We start from the raw sequence: 27407 nt of genomic DNA on the forward strand, positions 1-27407 counted from the left end.
CTGGGTGGGTATAATGTCCATCCAAGGAAAGAAGGATACAGCTCTTCCAAAGGAGAGAAACAAGTTACAGCAGAGGTAAAGGGCAAGGGTAAAACTGGGTGGCTCATAACAGTAAAGGGCCTAGTTGGGTTCCAATACAAAGCTTCAAAACCCTAAATATCAACGTGTAAATTAAAGCACAAAATTTAATGGTCTTAATATTTATAGCAGCATTTGTGTTTTAGGAACCCACTGCGTGGGGGTGACATATTTGAGAACCTTTGCTGCAGGGGTTAGAAATTTCCAAAACTAGCAGCTGCAGAATGTTGTCCATCAAGATTGCATAGTCAGCCATGCCAGTCTACAGACTCCCTAGATCTTCTCTGGGGACGTGGGTGAGAAAAGAGGAACTATTTTCTTGCCTTTTGTAATACTGCTTTTAATCCTTATGAATATTCTACTATCTGCCTCAAACAGACATCCAATAAAGATGTGGGGGGTTTTATGAGCAGCAAAATTATTCTGCCTTGACGGTGCCACATGGATTTCCTTCACATGTGACCTGCTGCCAGGGCTAGGAGATGTAAACCTAGTCCATGACAAGTAATGAAGCTGGGCAGAGGGGCTCGAGTCAAGGCTATGCTTTGGTAGGTTCCATAGAAAAATTCAGTCCCATTCTGTGATGTCAATATACGTCTCTGAGGGAAAAATAAAAGAATAAAAAGATAATAGAAACAAATAGGCAATTAGAGGGAAAATCTGGGGTTTATTTTGCAGCTGGTTAATTAATATACTGCTTTATTTCTCAGTGAATTACTGCTCCCCTTCTTTACGTTCCCCTCTTCACTGCACTTAACCATCAGCTTGACAAAAGTAAACCCTTTATAAGCACCCAATAAAGATCCAAAAGCAGGAAATCATCTAGCAAGAAAGAGAATGGCACCTTGCTTCAGTTATCCTGGGAATCCACAGGTCAGAGCAGGATATTCAGTGCAGTATACTGACCTGTGAAATAATTTTGTGCGATAAAACCCTTTGGAAGCCTTTAATAGTTAAACATGGTTTGGCCTCTGATCTTTGTGGGATTACATCCCCAAAGGTGGTGGGGATGGCCCAAGCAGAGGATGATGAGGGGAGGCAGCTGGTTCCCATCATCAGTTCCTGTGAGATACAGCCCAGCCTGAGACAACCAGAGAAGAGTATGAATGAAGGAGCTTGGGGAAGGAGACAAAGTTCATAGGGAAGTGTTGTGTGCCAGACAGATTCAGAATAGTTTAAATCTCTTTCAAATCTAAATTCCCCATTTTCACATCTTAAAGGATACCTCAAATCTTTTTTTCTTTTTGTCCCACTCTTGTTAAGTAAATATCTAAGTGGTAACTTATTACAAGGAGAGTTTATTTGCAAAATACCAACATAAAATATTGTCTGGTATAATTTGAAAAATGTGCGTTGATTTTCAATCTATCAAGACCCCCTGCATACAACTGCTCTCTGAAAGTTGAGATTTTATTAGCTAATTTTTGGCTGATCTACTTAGGGCTTTAAGAGGGTAGTTTTTCAACCTGTGGGTTTCATGGTTTCATTAGGTCACTAGCTTTTTTGTGAGCATTTCATTAACTCTTATTTTCAAAAATTAAAAAAGCTATTTTGAAGAAGCAAACTTTTACAAGGTTCATAATTTGTGAATTCACCTGCCAAAGACAGACTGCCACTTTCCTTGTCATCAAAACAGAACCAAATTTATACACACTTCAGACTTTGCTCACGGCTTTTGGGTTCAATAAAAAATTGGAGAATTAAATAGTTTCCTTGTTGTACTCCCAAGGGAATCCCGCTAAGTTAAAGCACATTTTAATCTCTTGAGCCGGCAGCTTTATTAGTAAGCATTCCCCAATCTTCAGGGAAATCTAATTTCACAAATAGATCAGAGTCACTTCAAACGCAGCTTTCAGCTGCCATCCACCGGGGGACAAACGGGGAGGAGGAAGTTTGTCAGAAAAGACCCTCTCTGAGCCCAAGACTGATTACCAGAGGTGTCTCCATCGACTGCCACCCACCTAAAGTCGATAGTACTCAAATGAGTACGCCGGTGTGGACTATATAAGAGAAGCGCATGGCCCTGAAGGGCGCATCCCCCGTCTCCGGGCGCAGCACCGAGCGCCCCACTCCGCGCCCGGCGGAGCCTCCGCGGGGACACGGGCTCTCCCACGGCGGCACAGCCGCTCGCTGCGCAGCCCGCACGCACCCGGCCGGACTCGCCTCTGCCTGAAGGTAAGCGGCAGCCCGCCGGCCCTCCGGAGGGATCCTGGCGGGCAACGAGCGGGTGTCGCTGCCCCGGCAGCGAAGCGCGGGTCGTTCCCCGGTTACTCCCCGGGCTTGCCGTGCGCCCCGGCACGACAGGGACGGAGGGAGAGCCCGGAGCCGTCGGGGAAAGCCGGCTCCCTTGAGGCTACGATTAACATCTTCGCCCAAGAGGATTTGCAAGGCAGGCCAGCTAGAAAACAGTTTGTAAATAACAGAATTTCCCTCTCTCCCTCCCTCTTAATCCTACCCGTTTTCTATAATCAGAATAGCTTACTTAGGGCATTAAGTGCTGCTCTCGGAGCCCCAGCCCCTGTTAATTGTTTTGGCTCCTTACACCCTGATTAGCGGCTCTTCCAACGTGACTCGCCCCTCGCTGAACTCCGTCCGATTGCCGTCCTTGCCCGCTCCCCGAGCGCCCGGTGCGGCACTGTCCGGGCGGCTGGAGGAGGCTGGCCCGTGGCGGGGCTCCCCCGCCGCCCCGCTCCGCCGGCAGAACCGGGAGGCACCCGCGGGCGCGGGGGCTCCAGGGGCAAAGGGAGCCGAGCAAATCCCCTGCAAAACCCTGCACCGCGAATATGTGCGGCGCGGTTAATAACCTTTCCCTAATCCGTGTCTATTAAACGCAGCCTCCGCGGAGCCGGGCGGGCTCAGCGGGCTCGACCCGTCGGGTCCCCGCTGCGCGCCCCCTCCGCGGGCCGAGCCCGGCCCAGGCGTGCGGGAGCGGCGGGCGGGGGTGCCCCGGGCGCGGCATGGGGGGCGGGCGGGTGGGGTGCGGGCCGGGCCCGGCGCTGACCGCCTTCGCTCTTTGCCTCCTCCCAGCGCCGCAGAGATGCGAGGGGCGAAGAAGCGCCAGGCGCTGCCCGCCATCGTGCTCCTGCTGCTGGCCTCGGCCCCGCCGCCGCCGGGCGCCGAGGGCAGGGACGTGCCCGCCGCCGGAGCCGAGCGGGGGGCGCTCCTCGACATCCTCCTCCAAGCCCTGGGCGACGACGGCCGCCCGCTGCCGCCCCGCCCGCCGCGGAGGGAGCGGGTGATCTCCCGGCGGTACAGCGGCGGCGGTGCCCCTCCGACAGAGCCCCGCGCCGCCGCCGCCGCCCCGCCGCCCCCGCGGCTCCTCGCTGCCGCCCGGCACGGAGGTAAGAGACGCGGCGCTGCCCCGCGCAGGCAGCCCGGGGCTGCGGCTCCCTCCGCATCCCGTCCCTGCCGCCTCCTCCGGCGGCAGAGCCCGACGGCTCCTTTGCCGGAGCATCCCGCGGCGGGAGGGAGCGGGCGAGCGGAGAGCGGGTCGGGGGATGCCCTCCCATGGCCCCGGGGCTGCCACGGCGGGGGCTCTGCCTTGGTGAGTTCGAGCCCCGCTGAGGGCAGCACAGCCCAGCCCCGCTCCCCCGGCTGGAGCTGGGCGGTATCCGAGACCGAAGGGAGGACAGGGTCACTGGGGCTTCGGCACCTTCGGCCGGGAGGTCACCATTGATCTACAGCCCCTCAGAGCGAGCCTTACAACTTCCTTACACTGCAGCGCAGCACTGGGAGAGCCCCACTTGTCCCCAGTCTTAGGACTGCTGCTCTGATCTGCGCAAAGAGTTTAAATGACCAATCCGAGCGACAGCTCTCTAGACCTCCTCCTTTAAACTTCAACTTTGCTGGTTCCCGTGTGATGCACTTCTCTAGTTTAGCAGGGCAGGTACAGAAGATCCAGGCCGAGCTGGGCATGGGGCTTATTTCACCTTTCAGAGGATGTTCAGACTGGGGCAGGGAGTCATCTCCAGCACTGGCACGGGCCAGGCCTGGCAGTGACAGCAGGGACAGTTCAGGGCCAAGCACAGCTGCCTGGTGACAGTCACCCAGTCCTTGGCCAGGAGAGTGACACTGCTAGGCCTGATGCAGAGCCGTGCAAAAACATTTCCTCCCGGAGCGGAGCTGCCTGAGGGGTTTGTGTGGGTTGGGATGGTGCAGTTCCACAAAAAAGGAGAATCTAGTGATTCTCCCTGGCTGTAGCCCACTAATATTTTTCTCTTGTTACCAACCACTGACCTTTCTGGAGAGAAACCAACCTGAGGAAACCCAAGGAAGTTCCATTTCTTAGGGATTTGTGTCCCTGGAGAGCTCCCTTGTGGCTGATGGCTGGTAGTGGGTGAAGCTGAGATGCAGCCCGCCTTAAGTCTCACTGGTAGACTTACTGTTTTCTGTTCAGTAGTCTGTCTAAAATGAAATTAAGTCCGATTTTGGAAAAACATGAAGTTGGGTGATAAATTCAGAAGTTAATAGGTGAATAACTGGTTGGTAGGGCGGCACTTGTGCAGGGAGATTGCTGCACATTATAAGGAAATTGGGCTAAAATTTATCAACCAAAAAGTAATCAATGCTCTGGCCTTGGAAGCTTCTCAGTCTGATCTGCTCCAGGTATTGAACTGTATATCCATAAGGGGTTGTATTGTCCCAGTGGGCTTTCTGATATTCTTGCTTTTTCATACAGTAAAGTCTCTGGTAGTTATGGAAAACCAGCTCAAACCAGATTGTCACAGATTTGTCTGCTGACTGGAGAACATGCTGCAGGTTATCAGTATGATTGGTTGTAATTGTTTATTTATTGTGGCTTGAATCCTTTATGTGCTGTGGGAAAGACCTTAGCCCAAGGAAAAAAGTGAAATGGTCTTTTCAAGGCAGAATACATGACAGCTTACATTTTTGTTTTCAAGAGAATGAAGGAATAGTACAAACCTGAGAATTAGTCCCAGGTTTATACTTTGCGATAATTATTGCCATAATCACAATAATCAGTGATTACGTTTTGGCTGGTGTTTGCTCACAGGCTCAAGGCCAAGCTAGACTAATACAAAATTCATGCTGCTCCTGAATTTCAGATAAAAATCTGTTTTGGACAACAGTTTCTCCTGTTTGAGATGTTTGTTCTTAACGAAATAATTCTATTTAACTATAGAGAGTATAGATATTTCATAATATTTATATAACTTTGAAGGGGAGTTTTCTTAAATTCGTTAGTATTATACACAGTAAGATTGTGTTTTCTGCTAGTTGTTAGTTTTAGTAACTATGTTGTACACAAAAGAAACAGAAGAAAATCCTTAGGGAAATTCTTCAGTCCCCCCTGGCATAGGTGCAGTGTCCTAGGGGCAGCCACAAAGGTGGAAAGGGCAGATCTGTAGTTTAAGTAATAGTAATGTTTTTATATTCATCTCATTTTTTGTTACCAATAACAAGGATACAAACTTGTTTTTTGGGATAGAGGAGTATGACAAGGCATTTCTTACAAGTAATTAACTCTTTTTTTGTAACTCCTGTTATCAACACGTTAATGGCAGCTTTTTACTCCAGCCTGTAGTAACTGATCATCAGCTGAACAGAACGGCTTATCTTCCCCTCAGACAGGAAAGTAGTTGTGTTCAGTTGAGTACTCAGCCAAGCATTTGAAACTGGAGTTATGTATCTTCACTGTAACTGCTGAAAATCAAACACAAGTGTCTGATTTAAAAGACAACTGAGCTAATTACTTCTTTTGTTTGAAACAAAAGCATCTGGAATAGTGCTGTATACAGAACAGAGAATGCAAGAAAACTTTTGTGGGTTTTCTCTTTTCCTTTTTTTTTCTTTTCTGAGGCTGGTACTCTGTATTATCAATGAGTTGAATAGCAGGAGGACTGAAATGTTCTTCCCTTCATGTTCTCTCATTCCCTCACTCTCAGGACTCTCTCCAGCTTCAGTCTAGCCACTCACTGAGCCACACCTACACACTGATCTTTCTTTTATTTTATTTAGAGGCTTGGTTAATTATTTGTAAAGTGAGAAAGCTGATCTGGAGTACCACTGGGTGAATTCTGGGGGCAGCACAGGGCAAGTGCTAAGCACATGCCCAGGGATGAGGTTTGAGAGAGGATGGGATCTCCTCTTTTGACGGATGGGGTCCTGCTCATTTAGCTCAGGTCATAATAAGAAAGAAGGGTTAAACACTTACCTGTCAGACATTGTCCATGTATCACTCAGTTTAGATGCATAAATAGGATATGAAAGCAAGAGTGGTTTTGTTCTGTGATACCCTATCTGGATGAGGCCTGCAGGTGGCTCACAGGCAGGTTCTGGGCCAGAGTCATGCCATGGGAATAAGAGTTGTGCTCTACTTCATGTGGTTTTGTCACAGAGCAAAGGGGCATGCCTGAAACAGAGTGGAGATTCAAACCTGCCCAGCTGTGTGGGACAGTGAGATGCTGTGGCTTGCCTGGAAAGGACTCTTCAGGTCTTTCTTGCCCCTTGATGACCAGGGTTTTGTTCCATGTCATGTGCGTTTTAACCACTAGAAAATTTGTGTCATGGTTCTTGTATGATCCAGGACACTTGCATATGTAATAGAAATACCAGTTTCACCATCACTTTAGCTGTCTTAACTTCTTATCTCTTTTATCCCTACATGTTCAAATGTCTTATCTCACACAGATCTGTCCCTGCTTTTCTTGGTGACCTGATTAATGAGAGTGAGCACTTACTATGAACAGTACCTTTAGAAGAAACTCCAACCAACCAAAAAGCAATCTTGATATTTTCTAGGATTCCTGGTAGGATGTCACTAAAAATACTAGTTGTTCTTTTGAGTTATTACCTCCAGTGGGATTAAAATTTCTCTCATAACATCCTTTACCTGCCTGATTTCCATGAAGTTTCTATGCTTGAGTGTGATTTTTTTTTTTCACTAAGTGTCTTAAAGTTTTTTAAGCTTAGTTATGAAAGCTCTTCAATGGATAATCTTTCTTATAACTATTTCTTGCCTCTGATGCATAACTGTGGTCAGCCTTTTTTTTTTTTTTTATGAAGAAAACGTGTATTTTCACAAAGAGAAGATTCAGCTTCAGGTTATTTTTGGATGTCACGTCAGGGGAACTAGAATAGTTTGTCATTCTTCTCAGATTTACATTGTTACATTTATCCACTTTCCTCAAAACCAGAATAGCTTCCATGTAATTAGATTTAAAGAAATCTCAAGAAATAAAAAAATCTGCTTTGACTATTCTTTCCTCATGTATTGCCCACCATGGTGGAGAAAGGAGCTATCTAAACTTACAAGCATTAGGGGGCTGAATTTTCTCTTTTGTCCTGGGAGACCAACAAGACATTTTAAAACATTTTGAGTGGTCATTTTTCAAGCATGAAAGAATGAAGATAAATATTGCTCTGAGTTTGCTAGTATGCTCAAATTAGCCTCCTGAGCATATCTACTTCAGATTTAGAATAACATATCAGAGAAGAGAATTTGGCCCTCAAAAGATTTGAACTTTGAGGTTGTTCTTACGAGTTCAGTTTTATGCCAAAATTTCTTACACATCACCAACAGAACACTGTAAGATGTCCTATGACATAGTGCTAGTTTAACCATTACCCATCATGAATTAGATTTGAAAGATATGTTTGAGGTTTATTTTAGTTTATGGTTAAATCAAACCCATGTATCCTATGTAAGACGTAAGAAAAGTTTTGTTCTTTTTCCTCACATAAAAAGATCTCCTGTAAGTGTAGTGATAATTACAGCTGGAAATACCTAATTCTGCAAGACCTGCTGTGCCTAATACTAAACTATTTCAGTGAATGTAATTACAGATCTGGAACAAAAAAAGGGGACCACTGAGGAATGTAAAATTTGTCCCTAAGAAATGAAAATGTATGGTATGACATAACATGGTGTTCTTTGTAATACTTAAGACTCATCTGATTATTATTCCTGTTAACAAGGTAGCTTTTTTTTTTTTTTTTTTTTTTTTTTTTTTTTTTTTTTAAGCTGTATTCTGTTAATAGGAGTTGCTGGGCATTCAGGAGACATAGAAGAAGATGAGAGTTAATAAAAATGACATTCTCCAAAATCACATTTACCAACACCACATTATCTTAGAAATTAGCAAAGTAGTGAATGAAATTGGTTTAAAAGAAGAATAACCAAATAGTTCTTCTGATTTATGGTAATCATTCTTGATTCTGTACCTAACATTTTTGAATCAATTATTTTTAAAGTCAAACTGTTAGGTAGACTTTTCTGAAACAAAATCAGGCAAACATATTCTGCTTTTGAAAGATTAATATAATCCATACTCCAAATGGGTGAGAGGCTTGTTTTTCTTTATTTTTAATGAGGTGACATTATAACATGATCTGGAAATGAATTTTAAGTTTATATATTCTGAATCTAGTGGTTAAAAGAAAATATGTTCTCATAAATTAACAAATGTAATGAATCATCAAATACTATTCCTCTCAGCTGAACCTCTACATGGCAGTGTCCTTAGGACAGAGAACTGTCTTGGGTGCTGGGAGGAGTGAAGATTCTGTAGGGCAATATGCTTCTGAGGCCAGTGGTTCCTGAGGGAGGATCTGAGGGGCTCTGAGGACCTCATCACACTGTAAGGCAGAAATATAAAAAGTGCCAGAGGGTTCAGTGGAAATAACCACTATCTCTGCTTGTACCATGGTTAAGTGTCAGTTGCCCCCCAAAAATACAAGTGGGCAGGATAGATTTTCATTTCCTTTGATGAAAGGAAGTCCCAAATGCTGCAGAGATTACATATTCCTTCTGTTCTGCACAGTGCTTGGATCAACCATGGTTACGATGCCTTTGTGATCTGTCACACCACTGCTACATTCCTTTTCCTGCCTGCTTGGGTTTTAGGTGCATTGTGCAATACAACTCGTAGCAGCAATACTCTGTGTTTGGCAAATGTAAATGCCAGAGAGTAGAGCCAGACCACTGAACAGAAGGCATCCAAAATCTAGGATGAGCCAGAAGTCTTCCATACCATGGTGGAGAACACCAAGCCCATGGACCAGCCCTGAGAGCTGATGAGGGAATGAGCAAAGATAAAATGTAGTTGTTGTATACATGGAGACCTAAAATATAGCAGAGTACCTGAGTGGTCCTTCAAAGGAAGTGATCTTCAAGGGGCTTTGCTCTCACTCCCACTAATCCCAGTGAAGGACACTCGATATCTGAGATGTGCTGTCCTGGCACAGGAAGGAAGAAGCCTCGTTGAACTGCAGTACCCTGAGCAGCAAACATTTTCGAGTGGACTGTGCTGATCCAGGAGCAAGGCAGGATGTCAGCATATGGAAAAGCTTTTCTGTTGAGCTATTGCTTTGATCAGTATTAGGAGATCTCCTGTGTTTTGTTTTTGTTCTATTTCATATTGTTATAAAACTTGTATTTAGCATGACAAGACATGCTATTACCAATGTGTACAGCTCTGGCCCCAAAAAAGTGAGTGTCAGAATTTTCACTGTATTACACCAGGACTTCTCCAATGTGCAGCGAAGTGAATAGCAAAGAAAGCAGAAGTTTTGTTTTGAAGTAGATCTGCATGCATTACTATCTGAAATTCAGGAGCAGCATGAATTTTGTATTAGTCTAGCTTGGCCCTGAGCCTGTGAGCAAACTGGGGAGCAGATATATTTTGTGTAGTTTTATTCCTTTACATTACGCACAATTTGATTTTTCTGTCAAGAAAGAATGGTAGGTCTCTGTGTTTTTGTGGTTTGTTATTTCAGGTGTTAGTCTGCCAGGGAAAGCCTCTGAGAGGTGGGAGAATGGTAGTGCACAGGTAAAAGGCTTTGTAATACATTTATTGTTTGATAGATAGCATCTAGCCTTGAAAATACACTGCTTCATGGAGATGATGTTGCTTTTTAAATAAGTAGGTATACAGGAAGAAAGATATAAAAAGAGAATTATGCATGCATCCATACATCTAGGCACACAGACTCCTCTTTTAATTAATAAGGTTTGAGGGCAATTTGCGTGAGAATGATGTGATGTTTTAGACCCACACATCATTTAAGAGTTACCAATGAGACTTATACAGGCTTGTATTTTCCAAAGTGCTTAACAGAACATAAAAATAATTGCAAAGTAGTTGTCACAGTGGAAAGCTATAAGCAAAACTTGATAATCATTGAGATACCCGAGAAAGATGCACCATCTGCAAAAGTAACCACTGAAAGGCTGCAGAGAGAGAGGGGTGACTGGTTCCATGCTTAAAGTACAACTAAGGCCACTGTCTGCATTGGGCTCATTTTATTCTTAAAGAAGATCTCTCCAAATGACCTGAAAGTAGTTTTTGGAACTGGAGCATATCCCCCTTTATTAACAGCTGTTTTCTAGAAAAGTAAAATTTTCAGAGGTTTATCTAATACATTTCACAGAAGTAAAAAATACCCCAGAAAACTGAAATGGAACCTTGTCCTTGGTTAATAATTTGTAAGACTTGTTTTAAAACATACCAAATAAGTACACTTTAATAGTTATGGTAAATATCTTCTTTTTCATTAAATGCATGCAGATGACACTGTACTGAAAAAAACCCAAAAACAACCAAACCTCAGTTGTTTGTTTATGTTTGGTTTTGGTGGTTGATGGTTAGGATCTTCTATTCAATTCAAGGATGACTGCTTCATTTTGTCACTTGTGAATTAGAGGTTACTACTTTTGTGTAAGTCCTACAGGCTATTTACTCAACTTTTGTGGGATTTTAATGTTGGCCAATTGGAAAACAGTTGCTCTAGTGAGGAGTTTAATTGACTATTGATTACATACTGAGGGCACAATTCTCTAGGTTATAAACAAGATTTAACACATGAAGGATCCAAACATTTGATTGATTAGTGGCCTTTCTGATATTATCCTACATTTTATTATGTCTGCTTGTGTAAAAAAATCAGTGATGTGCAGTGGTCCGCTGATTTTACCAAAACAGTGCTTAAAAATGTGTTTGTTTAATATAGACTTTAACACCAGTGAAAAATACTGCTTGGAGTTACAAACTGTGGCTACTTTTTAATCCTAATACTTTGTTTTTAAACACACAGTTAAAATGTATGTAGGCAAGCAAAAAACCACTCATAGTAAAGGCAAAATTTTGAATGCTAAGAATATTTAAACGTTTGGGGTTTTTTTGTAGGTTTCTTGTTGTTGTTGCTTTTTAAGTTTTTCTTTCTCAATTCAAGTAAGTTGGTTCAATTGCACTTTAGTATGTTGTCTTACTACATGAATTGAAATCTGTGTCTTTGGTTTTAAGAAAAACATTTAAAGTTACATCAGCAAAGCAATCGTTGTCATGTTCCTTGCAGATTTTAGACAGCATCTTGAGTGACATAGCACAAATCTAATTAAGGCTTTGCTACTCAAATTATTTTCTCCTTTTTTACTCAAGCCTGTAAAATGAAGTGAAAAGCAAAACAAAACCCTACTGTAAAACAGTCAGACAATTTTTCTTACCTGTGCTGCTCATGATGACTTTGAAAAGAAGTGTTAGAAAATATCCTTGTCAGTATATGTGGCAGTAGTGGATATATGCCCTGGATTAGTTAAACCCTTAAATCCTATTGGATTAAAATAAGTAAGGAGATAGCTGTGATGCTATTACTCTAATCATGATAGAGTAATTACTTCATTGTCTGTTAATGACATAGCATGCTTAACACAGGAGAGACTGCTCTGCTGTCACAGAAAATTCAATTTAGGAAATTTAGGAAAAAGATTTTCAAAACTTGTCTTTTACACAGTAAACAAAGAGTTATGGCTGAGACATGTAAATAAGAGGATTTCTTGTGGCCTTCAGGGAAACCTTCTGGGTCAGAAGGCAATCTAGAGCAGGCTAATTTCTTGCATTTAATAGTATGCATCGAAAGTTTGAAGGCACCTCTTGGTCAGCAGTAAATTAGCAAAGTACCACAATTTGGGCTTCCCACTATTATATGATCAAATGCTAGGTTTATATATGGCAATAACATATACAGATTTCCCCCTTTATTCAGTACCAAGTCACTTTTGCAGATATCAGACAGCTTTCATTCTTTCAGAAAAGGGATTACTACAAAATAAATAATTTGTGCGGATAAGACTGGCAAAGGTACAGCAAATTTACACTCAGATCTACTTCTCATGAACAGGGTGGCTCTACATTACCTACATGATGGAGTCACTCCATGCCTGGATGTGGGATTCAGCTCCATGGGAATATGGAGGATCACTTATATAAGATGCAGTCAGGGCTTTCAAAATCCTTGAAGCAAATCCAAATGACACATTTATACTGAAGTCCACTGTCACAGAACTGAGCAGCACCTCCAGAAAAGCCATCTTTACTTCTGGCTGGGATAGCTGTTACTTTGCTGTTAGAACGAGTGAGAAAAGGAGAAAATCTGGAGATTAAGTATTACAAAAGTTAAGTGTTATCTTAGAATAAATAGAAAACCTCTTAAGTATTATGGGTAGAATTTTCTCTGCAGTTACACTCTATCTCAGAATTCCAGAATATTATAACAGTAACAGTGGCATTACAAAATCAGGGAAATATTAAAGTTGCTCAGTCACAAAATATGTGAAGTGTTTTCTGCTTTTGAATTTAAGATTAGGTCCTTCTTCTCAGCCCCTTTTGGCCCACTGATGAAAAATGTATGTTTCAATGCATATTACACCTGTCTGTGGTCCTTGAAGATAAAAATTCCAATATTAGTATGTCTAAGTAGCTCACTATCTTTTACTCATTTATACGTAACACTCACATAAAATATTTTAGCTATATTTTATAAGTGGTCTCATTATGTAACTATGATAGGGTAAAATGACCTTAGCCTGAGTATAAACATGACATATGATCTCTGGGAACATCTTTATAGTAGTAGTTTAGAATAAAGTATCTACAATGGAGAAACTGTGTATTATTAATCCATCTGTGACAGTTCTGTATCTGTTCTAATTCAGAAAGAAATAGAAACATTTCTAAAATACACACAGGAAATGTACAGTACAGTTAAACATTACCATGTGCATGGCAATCAACCTGGAGCCTATTAATATTTAGAAAAAAGAGCAGGGTCTAATTAAGCTCTGGCAAACTCTGTTCTATTTCCTTCCACGCCGATAGAGTTTGTCTGTGTTTGTCAGTGCTGAGTTTGGCTTGTGTGCAGTTAGGTACACGTCATCAGTTTTCATTCAGTCGATTCAACTTTATTGCCTTTGATGTATTGCAGCTGTTCTTGTGTTTAGTTTATGCAAATATTCCAGAAACTACATTTATTAGCAGCCATGATAGCTAAACCAGGGTGCTTTGCATAGAGTCCTGCAGAATTGCACAGAGTGAATTTCCTCTTAATACTTACACAGATATGTAGTCACTGTATCTTATTCTGAGAGTGGTTTTGTCTTCAGTCGGGAGCTCTCCAATAACTTTCCAAGCATCATTTGTAGTCTCTGGATTCATCTGAAATATCATCTGAAATATCTTGATAGTTTGGTAATTCCAGGTAGCTGGTAGAAGAATTAATGAAAATTGTTTTCTGTTATAGAAAAAAAAATTATGAATAGGTAAAGATAGCTTCAGTAAATAATGCCTTGAATAGTTCAACCAGTCTTTCCTATATCTCATTATTTTCAATGAATTATCCTTTTGTGAGTTTAATGAACAATTAGTATTGCAATACATCTTTCCTCTTGGAAAGGGGGAAGTGCATATTCACAGCTTAGTATTCAAAATAGCAAGGGTTTCATAATAACCTACATTTTTTCATTTGAATTATTTGAGAGATATGCTGTTTATTAGATTTTCTTTTAAAAAGAGGGATCTTTTGCTTAAATTCATACATCAGATCTGTAATAGTTTTGAGATTTTTTTTCTTTACTTTTCAAAATAAATATGTATTTTAGTGTTTTACATATTCACATCTCTGGCAGAGGAGAAAAGAAACAAGGTGAAATATGCACATAGTGCTTATCTGTACATATGTGGTGCTGCTCCACAATCTTATATTGCAAAATGGAGTTGTTAAACACCTTTGTATATTTCAAATGAAAACTTAACAGAATGTGTTAACCTAGATCTTTTTCCCTTCTAGTTTTAATTATTTTCTAAACTGATCACCAATAGTAATTGCAGAAAAGTAACCATATACACTACAATTGGCTTATTTCTTGATCCCACAGCATTTTCTGATGGAAACAGGGATTTGCTGAGAGGGAAAAAAAAGAAATCCATCCTTCTTAATGTTCTTTTGCCAAGCTAATATAAGGGTCTCCACAGGCAAGGATTAACTAATACAAATATGCTTTCTGAGCAGCTGTTGAAGAATTACTAATAAACATAATTACAGCTGAGTTCAAGATATCCAGCCTTGTAAATTTATCCTGGTATAATTTCATTACGCTTGGCTGAAGCCCTATAAGAAGCCAATACCTCAATCTCTTTGTTCAAGTCTTAATGAATTATTGGAAAGTGGCTGATTAAAAAGCATTGGATCAGAAGAGGCTGCTGCATTCTGAATGTTGCTCTCTTTGATGTCGTTTACCTCCCAAGTTGCCTCATTTCCTTGGCCAACAAACTCTGCACATGGAGCTCTGAGCCTACTTTATGGGACCATTATATTGTGTTTGGAAGATAGATATGGTTAGTAGCTGTTTGGTGAACATTGTAAGTGTTCATTGGAACTCACACCTTAGAATAGAATTCTCCCCAGAAGTGGGGCACAACCAAATAAGAGACATGCCCTAGCAGACCTTTAGTTTCTTCTTAGAAAGCACACTTTCCATACTTATTCCTTTTCTTTTTTTTTCTGTTTGGTAAACCTGTTTGCTGCTACTTTCCAGGTGCCTCTGAAATCAATGATTCTTCAGCTGTCCAAGGCTATAATGTCTATAATGTGAAAACATCTGATAGTGACACTGAAGCCACTGTGTGGCACTGGGGAAGAGCTGTGGCCTACACTGTGTACCAGCTTTTACTTGTGGAGAGCTCCAGATTTCAGTTAATCAAAAAAAAGCACAGGCATAAGGGATTAGGGTGTGAATGCATCTTGAGGTTGAACTCAGATCCTTGATTTACTCCTTGACAGCCTGAACATATTCAAAGGTGTGGATGAAGTTTGAATAATTGGTGGTCCCTTCACAATGTCTTTGCATTGTTCCATTACTTCCACAGCACATGTAGGAGGCAGTCCCTCTGTGACCATTCACATTTCCCAGCAGATCAGTTCCACACTGCATTGTTGGTTAAAGTAGACTCAAATAAGTGCAGTGTTAAACTGCACCCTGATTTTTTTCATGTCCATTAAACTAGTCTCACTTAAAGTTCTTTACAATGATGTAGAAGGAGCCCTAAGGTTCCCCACTCAGACAATGGTTGACAAACACTCCATTCAGATTGTGTGGAATTTTTCAGCTGAACCTATCTTCAGATTATCCTTTCACACAGCATCTGCTCTCTTGGAGTGGAGATGGGGGTTAAAAAGTTGTCATGTTTGGATTGAAACTCTTTAGGGATGACTTTGCACTATGGTTAAATTGTTAAGCATGGCCTGCACAGGCAGAAGTGACCCAGAGTACACAGGTTTAGAGTTTCTGAGGTATCTCATTGGTAACACATCTTGGAAGGATCCTCAGTTGTATGTCTTCTGAAATAGCACAGAAGGAGCACCAGAGCAGGCTGTGCGTTCACTTCAGTTACAATAGACTAAGGATTATTTCAAATTAACCATATAGGTTTAGTTTGAAGAGGCAAATATACAGGCTAAGGATACTTGAAACATGGAAATGAGGAATGTAGCCCAGGCCTAGTAATTTACTCTTTCTCATAAGAGTATGGTAAAGATTCAGAGGGTGAAATAGAGGAGGAAATACCATGAAAGATGATTTTTGCCTGGCAGGTAAAGACTTAATAGTGCTGGTAGGATCTCCAGCTGGGAAAATCCATAGTTGTTATAGCCTCTGTGCCACCAGAACAGAAAAAAGGGTTGGCTCAGAGAAGAGAATCTGGCTCAAAGAACTTAAAATAAATATCAGATGTCAGAGCTGTGACTTAATTGTTTAGCTAAGTAGATCATGTGAATTACACACAGATTGAGAACCTGCTTTTGCTCCTGTTGAAATCAAGGACAACAGAATCAGGGCATACTCTCCTTCTAGCATTTTCCAGTCCTCGAAAATGTGTTATTGAGAGTACACCCGCTCCTGGAATAGTTCTACCAGCCGGGAATCCGGAGAGTTGCTTCTACACAACTGCTTTGGGTTTATTGCTGTAAACAGAAGCTGAGACTCTAAACAGAATCCATTTCCTTACTTGCTCTTGGTTTTTATTCCAAAACTTGACATTCAAACAATGGATTCTGTCACCAACCACGGCAATTGGAACTCCCTGTTCAGACAGTGTTTTTTGACAGTTGCCAGTCTCAGAGAGATACACTGAAATGTACAATTATTTTCCTTCCTTTACTGTTGTCTTGCATTACAGCTCTTCCAGTCTTGGAATTAGACCTGTGCCCCAACTCAAAGACATTAGCTTATAAATATCCCCTTGGAAAACTGTAGTTTTGAAAGACTTAGAACTTCAAAGAGATTTTTCTTTTTGTACTGAACATCTAAGAGATGTTTGTTACTTTTTATGAATAAAAGGAGATTTTTTTTTTTTAAATCTCACCACTTTTAATCTTACACTAATAATTGCTTTCTTTATTATTTTTTAATTCTCTATTAAAATAATAAAAAATCCCCACATATTTGATCATGAGCACTTTATAGGAGTGAGGAAACTATCCAAAGAAGGACAGTAGCAACTGAAAACTTGAAAGGAATTTTTAGTTACAATCAAAATTAAATTACCTGGAGCTGACTGGCAATCTTCCATTCAGGAAGAATGGGATGGTTTTGGGAGAAGGCTTCACATGTGCAATTAAAGTACATTTCCATTATCTGGATAAGATCCTTCACATAATGCTAGTGACAAGGTGAAATACCAGTGATGTGACAGAAAAAAAATGTTTGGAAACATCTACAGCCAATTTATAGACTGATATATATGTGTACAAATTCTGTCTGGATGATGAATGACTTGGTACAGCATGTAACTGATACATTATAAAGGAACAGAGCATAGAGAAATTATTCAGTATCATACTTCTGGACGTACTTGGAAGATGCTGTGGGAAATACTCTGATTTAGATAGGGCAGTTCTTACATGCTGGTTTCTGCATTCATACTGCAGCTAGGGCTCAGCTTCATCAAGTTTGTGATAATGAGAATGCCATTAACAGCAGTCTTTTAACAAGAACTGAGTTATGATTTCTTTTTCTGAGAAATGAAAGTACGGTGTCTAAGCACTTAGTGAGCAATTATGTTTCCTTCACAAATGGTGGATTAATCAAAGAAAAGTAAAAGTTTGAGGGAAAGAGGAGGAACATAATATTCCCAGCACTGAAAAATGTGAATAGTTCACAGCAGGAGAAACTATCCTCCCCATTCGCAATCCACCTGTCCTGATACTTCAGACACGATTAAATCTTTCTTCTGTAGCTTGAGTGAGTTAGCTGCCTCCAGCTTCAGGTTATGTCCTTCCCACAGTTCAGTGCCCAGTCTTGGAGGAGCCAGCTCTAGGGATAATCTGTTGCCCTTAAGAGGATGTTGAACTGGTGGCTGGCAAGCCCTTTTAGGCTGTAAATAGTCACTGCTCTGCTGTGGTGGGAAGGCCTCCCTGGAATTACTGCTCATGCCGTTAGTTGTCTTCATAGCAATGATTGCTAACTATTCCTGTCATTCTCTGTTCCCACTCGCAGCTCAGCTGAGTCCAGACAAGGTGTGGAGGCCAACCAGAATGCAAGGGAGGGGAGAAGGCAAAGGGCAGTGGCTTAGCAAGGGTAGGGCAGGGACAGGGAAAGTGGGGAAGTATCTGCCTGGGTCCTTACCATGGACCCAGATCTCCTCCCTGATTGCAAGTCAATCTTTTCTGCTTCTAATGCCTCTGAAGGGCCTTGGTTAAATATAGTTGTCCTCCACAGCTTCTGAAGGATTGACCTTGGTATGAGTAAAGCTAGGAATGCGTTTTGTATCTGTTGAAAGTGGTCCAAGTGATACAAGATGAACACCAAATACTCCTATGCCTGTTTCTCCTACTTTTGCTCTCTTACATCTGGATTAATTTTCCAGTCTCCACCCTTGCACTGTCATGGGTGCTTTCACTTTCCAACAATATGGTGATGTGGATCACAAAGAGTGGGAAACTGACTACACAAACAGTTCTGGTACCTCAAAGACAGTCCTTGGAGTTCAAGTCAGAAAGCTGGGAAAGGAAAGATCTTCTGTATTCCTTCTCATTAGCAGCATAATAAAATGAAAAAGCAAAGTCAAGTAAAATCAATATGCGTTTGCTTTGTTTACTCTTACTGATCTGATTTTGTGAAAGTTTTTATTGACAAATTGATTTCACCTGAAACATAGGCAAACCTGGAGACAAAAGTTTGTCTCAGAGGACTTTGTGTCACTTCTCCTTCCTGCACTTGCATGAAAGAAGGCAGGTTTCCCACAGTCCATCCCCCATTGTGCTTGGGATGGACGTTTGCAATAATACTGCCATGATCCTAGCTGCAGTAGCACAGCATTCCTGGGCAGAGCAATCTGCTCTCAGTATGTCCTGTGATAGAGAGGTACAAGGGTTACAGGACTGAAGGTCCTGCTTTCTCAAAAAAGACTTCATTCATTTTCTACCACAGATGAATGGAGCAAAAAACTGCAGCAGCAAAGAAAATTTAGAATACAAATGAGCACAGATTTAGAATATAAATTTAGAATAGAAATGAGCACATAACGCCTTCTGAGACAGCAGCACAATTATGGCTCTGGTGCTTCAGAAGGAGAAACTTGAAAAAAATGGACTGCTTTAAAAGTTACCTCTCTCATGATGTACACCAAAGTTCATTTGCTTTTCCTCAAAACAGTGATGTTTTACAGTTTGAAACATCCAAAAATGGCCTGGAAAATGGACAGTTTTTCATAAAAACTAGTGCTGAATCAGCAGGATGTTACAGATTTGCCAGAAATGTGGCAAGGAGCTTGAGACATTTAATTTCTAATCCCATGTACTCCTTCATATGTAGTAGTAAGTAAACTGAATTCAGAAACTGACTCCATTTAATGATTTGCAGTAAACAAAGAATGGGGGATTTAGGGATAAAACACTGTGGCAAATAAATGTACTTCTTCTCAAGGTTTAAGAACATGTTTTGGGTCATGGCTTACAAGCTTGCATCATTTTTAGGTAAGATGTAGGATGTAATCAGAAGGACTTTAAGAGATAGGTAGTAGTAGGGATTTAAGGAGAAATTATCCCTTTTAGGTGTTCATAGGCCATGATCCAATAGGGCTGATAGCACGTAAAACATAACTGAGATATTTATTTTGAATTAAAATTGGTATTTCACGCTTAAAAACATTTGGTTGAAGCTTATTGGATTTATTGAATCCAGCTACCTGCTATTTTGGGAAGCACATCCAAGAATCTTGTTCATAACCTTTTTCAAATAAATGTAATGTGCCTAGCTAATGTAAGACTTCTCTTGCCTGTTTATCAGTTATTAGAGATAAATAAGTACCCCTTTATTCTTGAAGAAAGGTCTGAGTAACACCTTTTGTGTTGCTATTTATATTATAGTATGTACAGAATCTTCCATACTATTTAAAACAGTTCCTCAAGTTTACTGCCCCATTGCTCAAATAAACTTTATAAATCCAACTGAAAATGTGTCCCACAATTGTCATTTGTTTTCTTGATAGTCACCTGAAGGTCTCTGTAACAACAATAAAGCTGAAAACTACTTGAGTAAAAGATACCTTCCATAATTCTCTTGCAATTACATGCATGAGGTGTTGATGAGTGAGAGGGAGTATACGACCATCAGTGAGAGTAGAATTTGACTCTGGGCACTGTAAAAAGGCAGCATTTCAAATTAAACTTCAGGACAATTTTTAGGAATCTTAAAGGAAATCGTGAATATTCCATTCCAAGCAAAAGGTGAATACTGAGAAATTTGAAATACTTCAGATCTATTTGTGGCATCTGTAGCATGCAGATGTCAATCTATCAAACAAATTTTATGAGGATGTATAAACATAGATCTACAGACAAAAACTAAGCATTCATAACTAAATGCAAAGCTGTATGCCTTTGCTCTTTGTATGTTTTTAAAGTACTTATTTTCACATTTTACTACTATTTGGAGGTGTCCTTATCTGCTTTGGGTTTTTTGTCAGTTTTAGGAATCCCATTGTACAATGATTTGTGCATTTTTTAAAATATGCAGTATTTGCAATGCTGCAGTTTCCATAGAACCAAATTAATTGCAGTTATGCTCCTGAATGCCCCGTGGACACTAATCTCCTTGGTTTTAGGGGAGCAGCTGAAGTAGATAAGACTTACAAGGCTCAGTAAGAGAGATGGGACATAAGTGAGTAGACATTCTGAGATAAAAGCGAATGGTTGACTCTAGAGAGAAGAGAGGACAAAAAATAGCAATTGTGACTAAATGCCAGACTCTGATTTTGGAAACTAGCACTTCCTTTTACACCCATCTTTAGCAGAGTTAATAGCAACATTGATTTATTGATTTTTTTTGTTTGTTTGGTTGGGTTTTTTTGTTTTGTTTTGTTTTGTTTTTTTAATGTACTACTGTTGACAGTGGTGGCTGACATGGTAAACTTCATCAACCATTGTGAAAGCAGACGCTGGTAGCCTTTCTCTTTGGGGTTATCCCACTGTACTTCTAAACTGCCTGATGTCACAGCCCACTTCCTTACTCAAGTTTCTGGTGGATGTTCCAGAATAAAACCTTAAAATTTTATACATACAAGACCAGATATCATGTTCCAGACTAAAGTTTGGAGAATCTGAAGCTATATCAATTCATCTGCATTTAAGAAGAGTATTTTTTGCCATGTTCACATCAGAAAAATATGACTGGAATGAATACCGAGGCAAGTAAATGTTAAGTCATTAGTTTAAGCACCCTGAGAAGCACTGTTTCAAGCCTGGACAAATAATTAAACATGGAAGCATTTATTAGACATGGGAGCAGAACTAGTGTTTTAAGAATTGACTAGTGAGGTACAATAATATATCACAATATATTCCAATTTTCTGTATAAATAAAATTGTAACACCAAACAAAAAATTTATGGACAGCAAGTAAGTCCAAAGAGATTAGAATAGTGTTTATGTCTACTCTTTGAGAGGATAAATTAATCAAGTCATTAATTATGAATGCTTAATTGCATTCTATGTGTAACCTTTAAGCTCCTGAGTATACTTTGTGTTGTGGGAACTGAAAGGGCTCCCATTAGGCAGGGTAATGGGAAGCCTGGTAAACTCTGCTCTCAGTCTAAGAAGGTATGCTTGAGTACTTTCAGCATAGTCTACATTCAGTAGATGGCAGTGGTATGCAGTGATATATTAATTCTGGATTTTCTCTTGAGCAGACACTCTTACCTCTGTGAATCCAAGCAGTGTTGATTTGGGGATTTATCTGAGGCTTTTTCTTCTCCAGAAAACACTGAGATACTACATAATTCTTCACTTGCTACAGTAGAAAGTGACAGAAAAATCAAAATTTTTGTTAAGTTATTGTAGACTTCGTTGGCACTTGGAGGAATCTGGTGAGTTTTGAATTTCAAACAGCAATATTACACCCAGAAAGGAATGTGTCTGTCTGGAGCATTGACTCATTTTCCATCTATGCTCAGTATGTACACATCGAAGTCTCAAAACAGAAGTACTCAGTAAGTGGGAACTGCGTGTGTTACTTAACAGGAGTAGTAACACTGTGACTTCTCAGAATACTGCACACAGAAATAGATATTTTCCCTTGCCCAAAGGAATGAATTACAGATCTAGTGGGAGAAGGCAGGGTATGTGAGTTGGGGTGGGGGTATGTAAACAAAAAAATTACTAAGACAATTAAAAATCATTGTAAAACTTAATTGCAGAAAACTGGAAGAAAAAGAACAAAACAAATGCAGAAATGCAGTTTATGTAGTAGAAAATGCAGATGAGTAATCTATGAGAATTAAAATACATCATTTAAGTAGATATTTTCTCATATGGCAGTTCTTTCTAACACAAATAATATAAAATATTTTTCTATTTTCTATATTTTTATTTTTTATATTTAATATTTAATAATTTATGATTGATAATGGTGGAAGGAGTTGCACAAAGGACGTTTTTTTTGCTTTCTATGGGAGACTGCAATAGGAAAAGCATTGAATCTATTAGTCTGTTAACTGAGTTGTAATACAACCACAAATTCATCCTAAGGATTTTGAGCACCTTTAAGGACCTCAGAGTCAATTGGTGGTTCCTTAGTAGGGAATAAAAATGTCACACATTTTCAACAGTGTTTCTCTGCTGTTTCAGACAGACATCACATGAGGAACCAGAGAAACATTTCAATCTATACTGATATGTCTATTGTGTACATAACAGAAAGCAATATCATTCTGGTAGCAATGGCATAGGAGCATAGAAAATACAGCATTTCCAGCCTAGCCAAAACTTCTGGAAGTCCTCAGTTTTTCAGGTGAGCACTTTGTCCAGCCCTGGGCCCAGAAGTAAGAGTTTTGTGCGGCCCACAGCCGAAGCATAATAATGAAAGGAGGAAATTAAGACCTTTTGATTGGTTGGGGTACTGAAGAAAGAAGTCTATGCTAATTGATTCAGCCATGCTTAACATCATCTGCTGCTGAGAGCTGTGTTAGAAGCCACGAAAGTGCTCGGTGTGGAAAGTGCCCCAGCCAGGTATTGGGATCGACTCCCTATGACAGCTGCCCACAATGGTGACCACACATTTCTGTCTACCCCTAGCAGTTATACCCAGGTCAGAGCTCCAAGCACACACTTCATGCTCCATTTATTCACAGGGTATTTTATCTATATCCCAAATATAACACCTATGCTTTACTCCACACCACACTGAATTCTTGTCAATTTAACATTAAGAATTTTTTCTTTGCTCTTTAAACTGTTTTCTATTTTGAGCAAAACTCTTTTTTTTTTTTTTTTTTTTTTTTAACCGAGGCATTATGACTATGTCTAAAAGTTGTAGGAATAGCTATCTATGTAGATAAAATGCAGAGAAAGGTTGTTTTGCGACATTAAGTTTTTGAATATCATTTTTATTTTTTTAAACACTGTGTTTCTAGAGTGTCACTTATATTTGGGACAATCATGCTGAGGATACTTTGATCCTGGCATTGCAATGTCATTCTATTCATTCATCTCCCTAATATATCACTTACTATTTGGGTATTATTATCTTGTTCTGGTTGAATTTCATCTCTGTTTCTTCAATTCTTCTTATAAACTTATAAAATTCTTTAAGAATTTACATTTGAAAGATTTTATTATCACTTTTATCACCAAATGATTTCTTTTCTGTGCTAACTAAACCATCTTGACATTGTTGAAAGCATGCAAACCTCCTCCTAGTAGTGTTTCACCCAGTACTGTTGCAGTAGGCAAGAGTTGCCATCTTTAGGCAAAAGGAAGTATTTGTAGTAAAACTCCATCCAAATAAATGTGACTAGTCTGTGTAAGTACTTCAGATAGCTTTGCTGACAGTGTTCCAATGTTTTTGGGAGCATGATATTTCAACGATTGCAAGATTTATCTGTATACTATGAATGAATATAGCCTTTGTATAAGTTGCAACTTTGGAGACTCTTGTCCTTTAAAATGTCACATTTATTTAAAACTTCTAAAACATACTGTGATGTGAGCAGTTTCATGACATGAAATGTTCTTTCTAAAAAAAACCAAACCAAAACAAAACAAAAAACCCAAACCCACATGCTATTTTCATGCCAAAATGTTTTGGAAGCCTGCATCTGGGTTTATAATAGAGGAGTCAGCTACATCTTACTGCTGACAGTTTTCTTCTGCCATTTCAGAGATAAAAACAAGAAAATGCACAACTGTAGTGGGTTTACTCTGGCTGGATGCCAGACACCCACCAATGCCACTCTATCACTCCCCTTTGCAACTGGACAGGGGAGAGAAAATATAATGAAGGTTCATGAGTTGAGATAAGGACTGGAAGAGATCAGTCACCAAATACCATTATAAGCAAAATGGGCTGGAATTAGAGAAAATAATTGAATCTACCACTTACAAAACCAGAGCAGGGTAATGAGAAGGAATATAAAACCTTGAAAGCACCTTTCCCCACCCCTCACTTCTCAACTCTAGCTCCTCTCCCTCAGTGGCAGATGGAGACAGGGAATGAATATTAAGTCAGTTCATTGCATGTTGCTTCTGCTGCTGTTCCAGCATCGTATGCCTCCCACGGGAGACAATTCCTCATCAACTTCTCCTACTGGAGCTCATCCCAGGAGGAACAGTCCTCCACAGCCTGTTGCTGTGTGGGTCACGTTTTCATGGAGTGCAGTCCTTCAAGGATGGGCTGCTCCAGTGTGTGTCCTCATGGGGTCACAAGTCCTACCAGGAAACCTGCTCTAGTGTGGGCTTCTCTCTCTGTGGGTCTGCAGATCCCTGCCAGGAACCTGCTCCATCATGGGCCTCCTACAGGTTCACAACTTCCTCTCAGGCATCCCCCCGCTCTGGTGTGGGGTTCTTCCAAGGGTTGCAGGTGGATCTCTGCATGCCCCTGGACTTTCATGAGCTGCAGGGGCACAGCTGCATCACCGTGGTCTGCACCACCAGCTACAGAGGAATCTCAGCTCCAACTCAACGGAGCACATCCTCCCTTTCCTCCTTTTCCTCCTTCTCCCCTGACCTTGGTGTCTGCAGAGTTGTTCCTCTCAATGTTCTCAATCTGCTCTTCTCTGGCTGCAGTTACATCTGCACAATAACTTCTTTTTATTTTCTTCTTAAATATGTTATCTTAAATACGAAATCACATTTCTGATTGGCCCAACCATGACCAGTGGAGCACTTTTGCTGTCTGATTGACACAAATTCTATGAATAAACTAAGAATATACCAAAGTTGTCTGTTGGGAGCATAAACAAATGGAGATCTTGATTTTTTTCTGCCTGAGGATGTGGAGGTTTTATGTTCCAAGTCAACAAACTGTTGTGTGGAGTTGGCTTATTTCAGGGCTGTGATCACGGTTCTTTTTATTTATACTCCATTAGGACATGAATGTTCCTGGCACAATTATGGTGACATGATACTGGAAACAGTGCAAACACAGGGTAAAAATCAGCACCAGCTGTCACAACTTTGCAGTCTGAACAGACAAAACACAAATAAACTGAAGGCACAGAAAGGTGAAAAGAGCCATTGCAGGTGGAGCAACTATGTCTTAAGTTGCAAGCTGAAGACAAACCTGAGACCAGGCTGTGCTTTATTTCATGTCCTACCTTTTTGTAATTTCAGTGAAAATAGTGAAAAATTAAACATTCCTGTCAGCTCCTGGGTGCTGAATAACAGCTGAAAGAATACTGGGGAATTAGCTTTACAACAGTGGTTAAATCAACTTTGGAAATTTTATAACAAAATTTGAGAGAGGAGAGCTGGATCAGCTGGTGCTTACTGATTCCTAGCTCAGACCTTGCTAGCTCTCCCCATCATGACAATTATCCCAGCTGAGATAAAACTAAGGCAGATCTAGCCACCTCTTACCTAAAGTCATGAGATCTCTGAAATGTCACAGCTTGATAAAAGTAAGAGTATGGATTGGTTTAGAACCAACTTTGCATTATAAAATTAACTATTCTGTCTGTGAAACAGAGCTAGAAAACCCTAAATTTATCTTGTCCCTAGAGTTTACCATAAATATCCCTGTTATTTTAGACAGAAGAGCCAGTACCAAATCCATTGTAGCACCTTTAAATAGTTGCCTATGGCCAGTGCTGTCTGTGGAAGGACAGACAATATTTTGCCCCAAATGAATAAATATCTAAGGATACATGTAGAGGTCCTAATGTAAATAAGAAATAAATCCTTGAACTAAGGTTATTTATTATTATAAACTGAGATTATGCCCAGAATGAACACAGGATCACTAGCTCAATTGCCTTTTAACTAGGATATACTCTGTGGTGAGCAGTGCAGACTTTGTAAGCCTGGGCACAAGAGCAGTTTAAATATTCTCCCAGCTGATTAAAACCAGTGTTCATATATCCCACAGGATATAAGCTGGCTGTATTTTAATAGTTTGTGTAATATGGTCTTGAGGCAAGAATGGATTGAGTAAGCACTCTCCACTCAATATTTCCTGTTCATGTGGGTTTCACACTTAAAACATTTTATTTTTTCATTTTCCTGATTCTTTTTCAGTTTTTCCCAGAGTGATTTTGAGGTGTTTTGATTTTAGTAATACTTTGCCAATCTATCTTATTATATTGATGCTTCTGCTTTTACTTTGTGAAATTAGTGTGTCAAAGGAATTTAACTTGCATTGCGAGGATATGAACTTTTGCTATGAAAATGGCCACCTCAATAGGTTATAGACTGTGGGGAGGCAGTGCTAAAGGCAATCTTGCCTCTGAGATATTGCAGCTCTGTTAATTACCACAGAGTGGGAACAGCTTTGCCCTCACAGCTATGGGTGTGATAAAGAGTGCGTTGGCTGGTTGGGGTCACTTGGAGTCTGCTGGCTGTGCTGGGAGGAGGAAGGGACAGGAGGTCATGCCCGGGACAAAAAGGGTAAGACATTGTAGAAGGGACAGGAAGGAATGAGCTGGAACTGTAGAAGGAAGAGAGAAAAAAGGAGAGAAAGCGCCAGAGCTGTGTGGAGCTGCCCGTGGGAGGTTGCATAGAAGAGGTATGAAAGACTTTTAGGTAACAAGGTGCTGATGCTTGAAGCCTTCTGAAAGCGTCGTGGTCGTTTCTACAACTCCAATAGATAATGCATGAAATATGACTGGAGCAACTAAGAACTTGTTAGAAGCCAGAAAAAGTTAGTTCAGGGGCATTTTCATGGTGATTTTTCCCTGCTTTATAGAAAAGCTTGTTAGAAGTAGCCTTGATAGAAGCCTTGATATCCTGCTTCTGGCTGCAGTGTGATCAGGAGTCAGTGGCACATATTCTATTCAAGGAAGATGCTCATTAGTTTGACTGAAACGCGAAGTCCTTTGAGACCTCAGACTCGCAGTTGTGTACAGACAGAAGGGTTTGGCTATGCTGCTGGAAGAAGGGAGAAAATGATCGTGCTTGTGTTGGGCAATTCCTAGTTCAGGGGGAGTTGCCTCTGCCACTAGAGCCAGAAGCGTTCCAGTAACCTGTGCTGCCCGTGATTCTTATACAAACGAGCCGAGGTCGTTTTTGTGCACGGCTGGGGTTCACTGATCGCGTTTTCCCCAGCA

The 27407-nt window shown here is 40.6% G+C and overlaps 1 protein-coding gene across 1 annotated transcript in view; it reads left to right on the forward strand.

Annotated features, from left to right (window-relative positions):
• Positions 1 to 1962: 1962 nt before the first annotated feature.
• ALKAL1 (ALK and LTK ligand 1) overlaps positions 1963 to 27407 on the forward strand; it is a 38794-nt gene continuing 13349 nt past the window's right edge. The window contains exons 1-2 of the mRNA XM_063419640.1: positions 1963 to 2253; positions 3106 to 3419. Of these exons, the coding sequence (XP_063275710.1) occupies positions 3116 to 3419 (304 nt within the window). The 5' untranslated portion in view covers positions 1963 to 2253; positions 3106 to 3115. The remainder of the gene's footprint in view (positions 2254 to 3105; positions 3420 to 27407) is intronic.

Source organism: Prinia subflava, chromosome 1 (assembly GCF_021018805.1).
Source record: "Prinia subflava isolate CZ2003 ecotype Zambia chromosome 1, Cam_Psub_1.2, whole genome shotgun sequence".
NCBI classification, from domain to species: domain Eukaryota; kingdom Metazoa; phylum Chordata; class Aves; order Passeriformes; family Cisticolidae; genus Prinia; species Prinia subflava.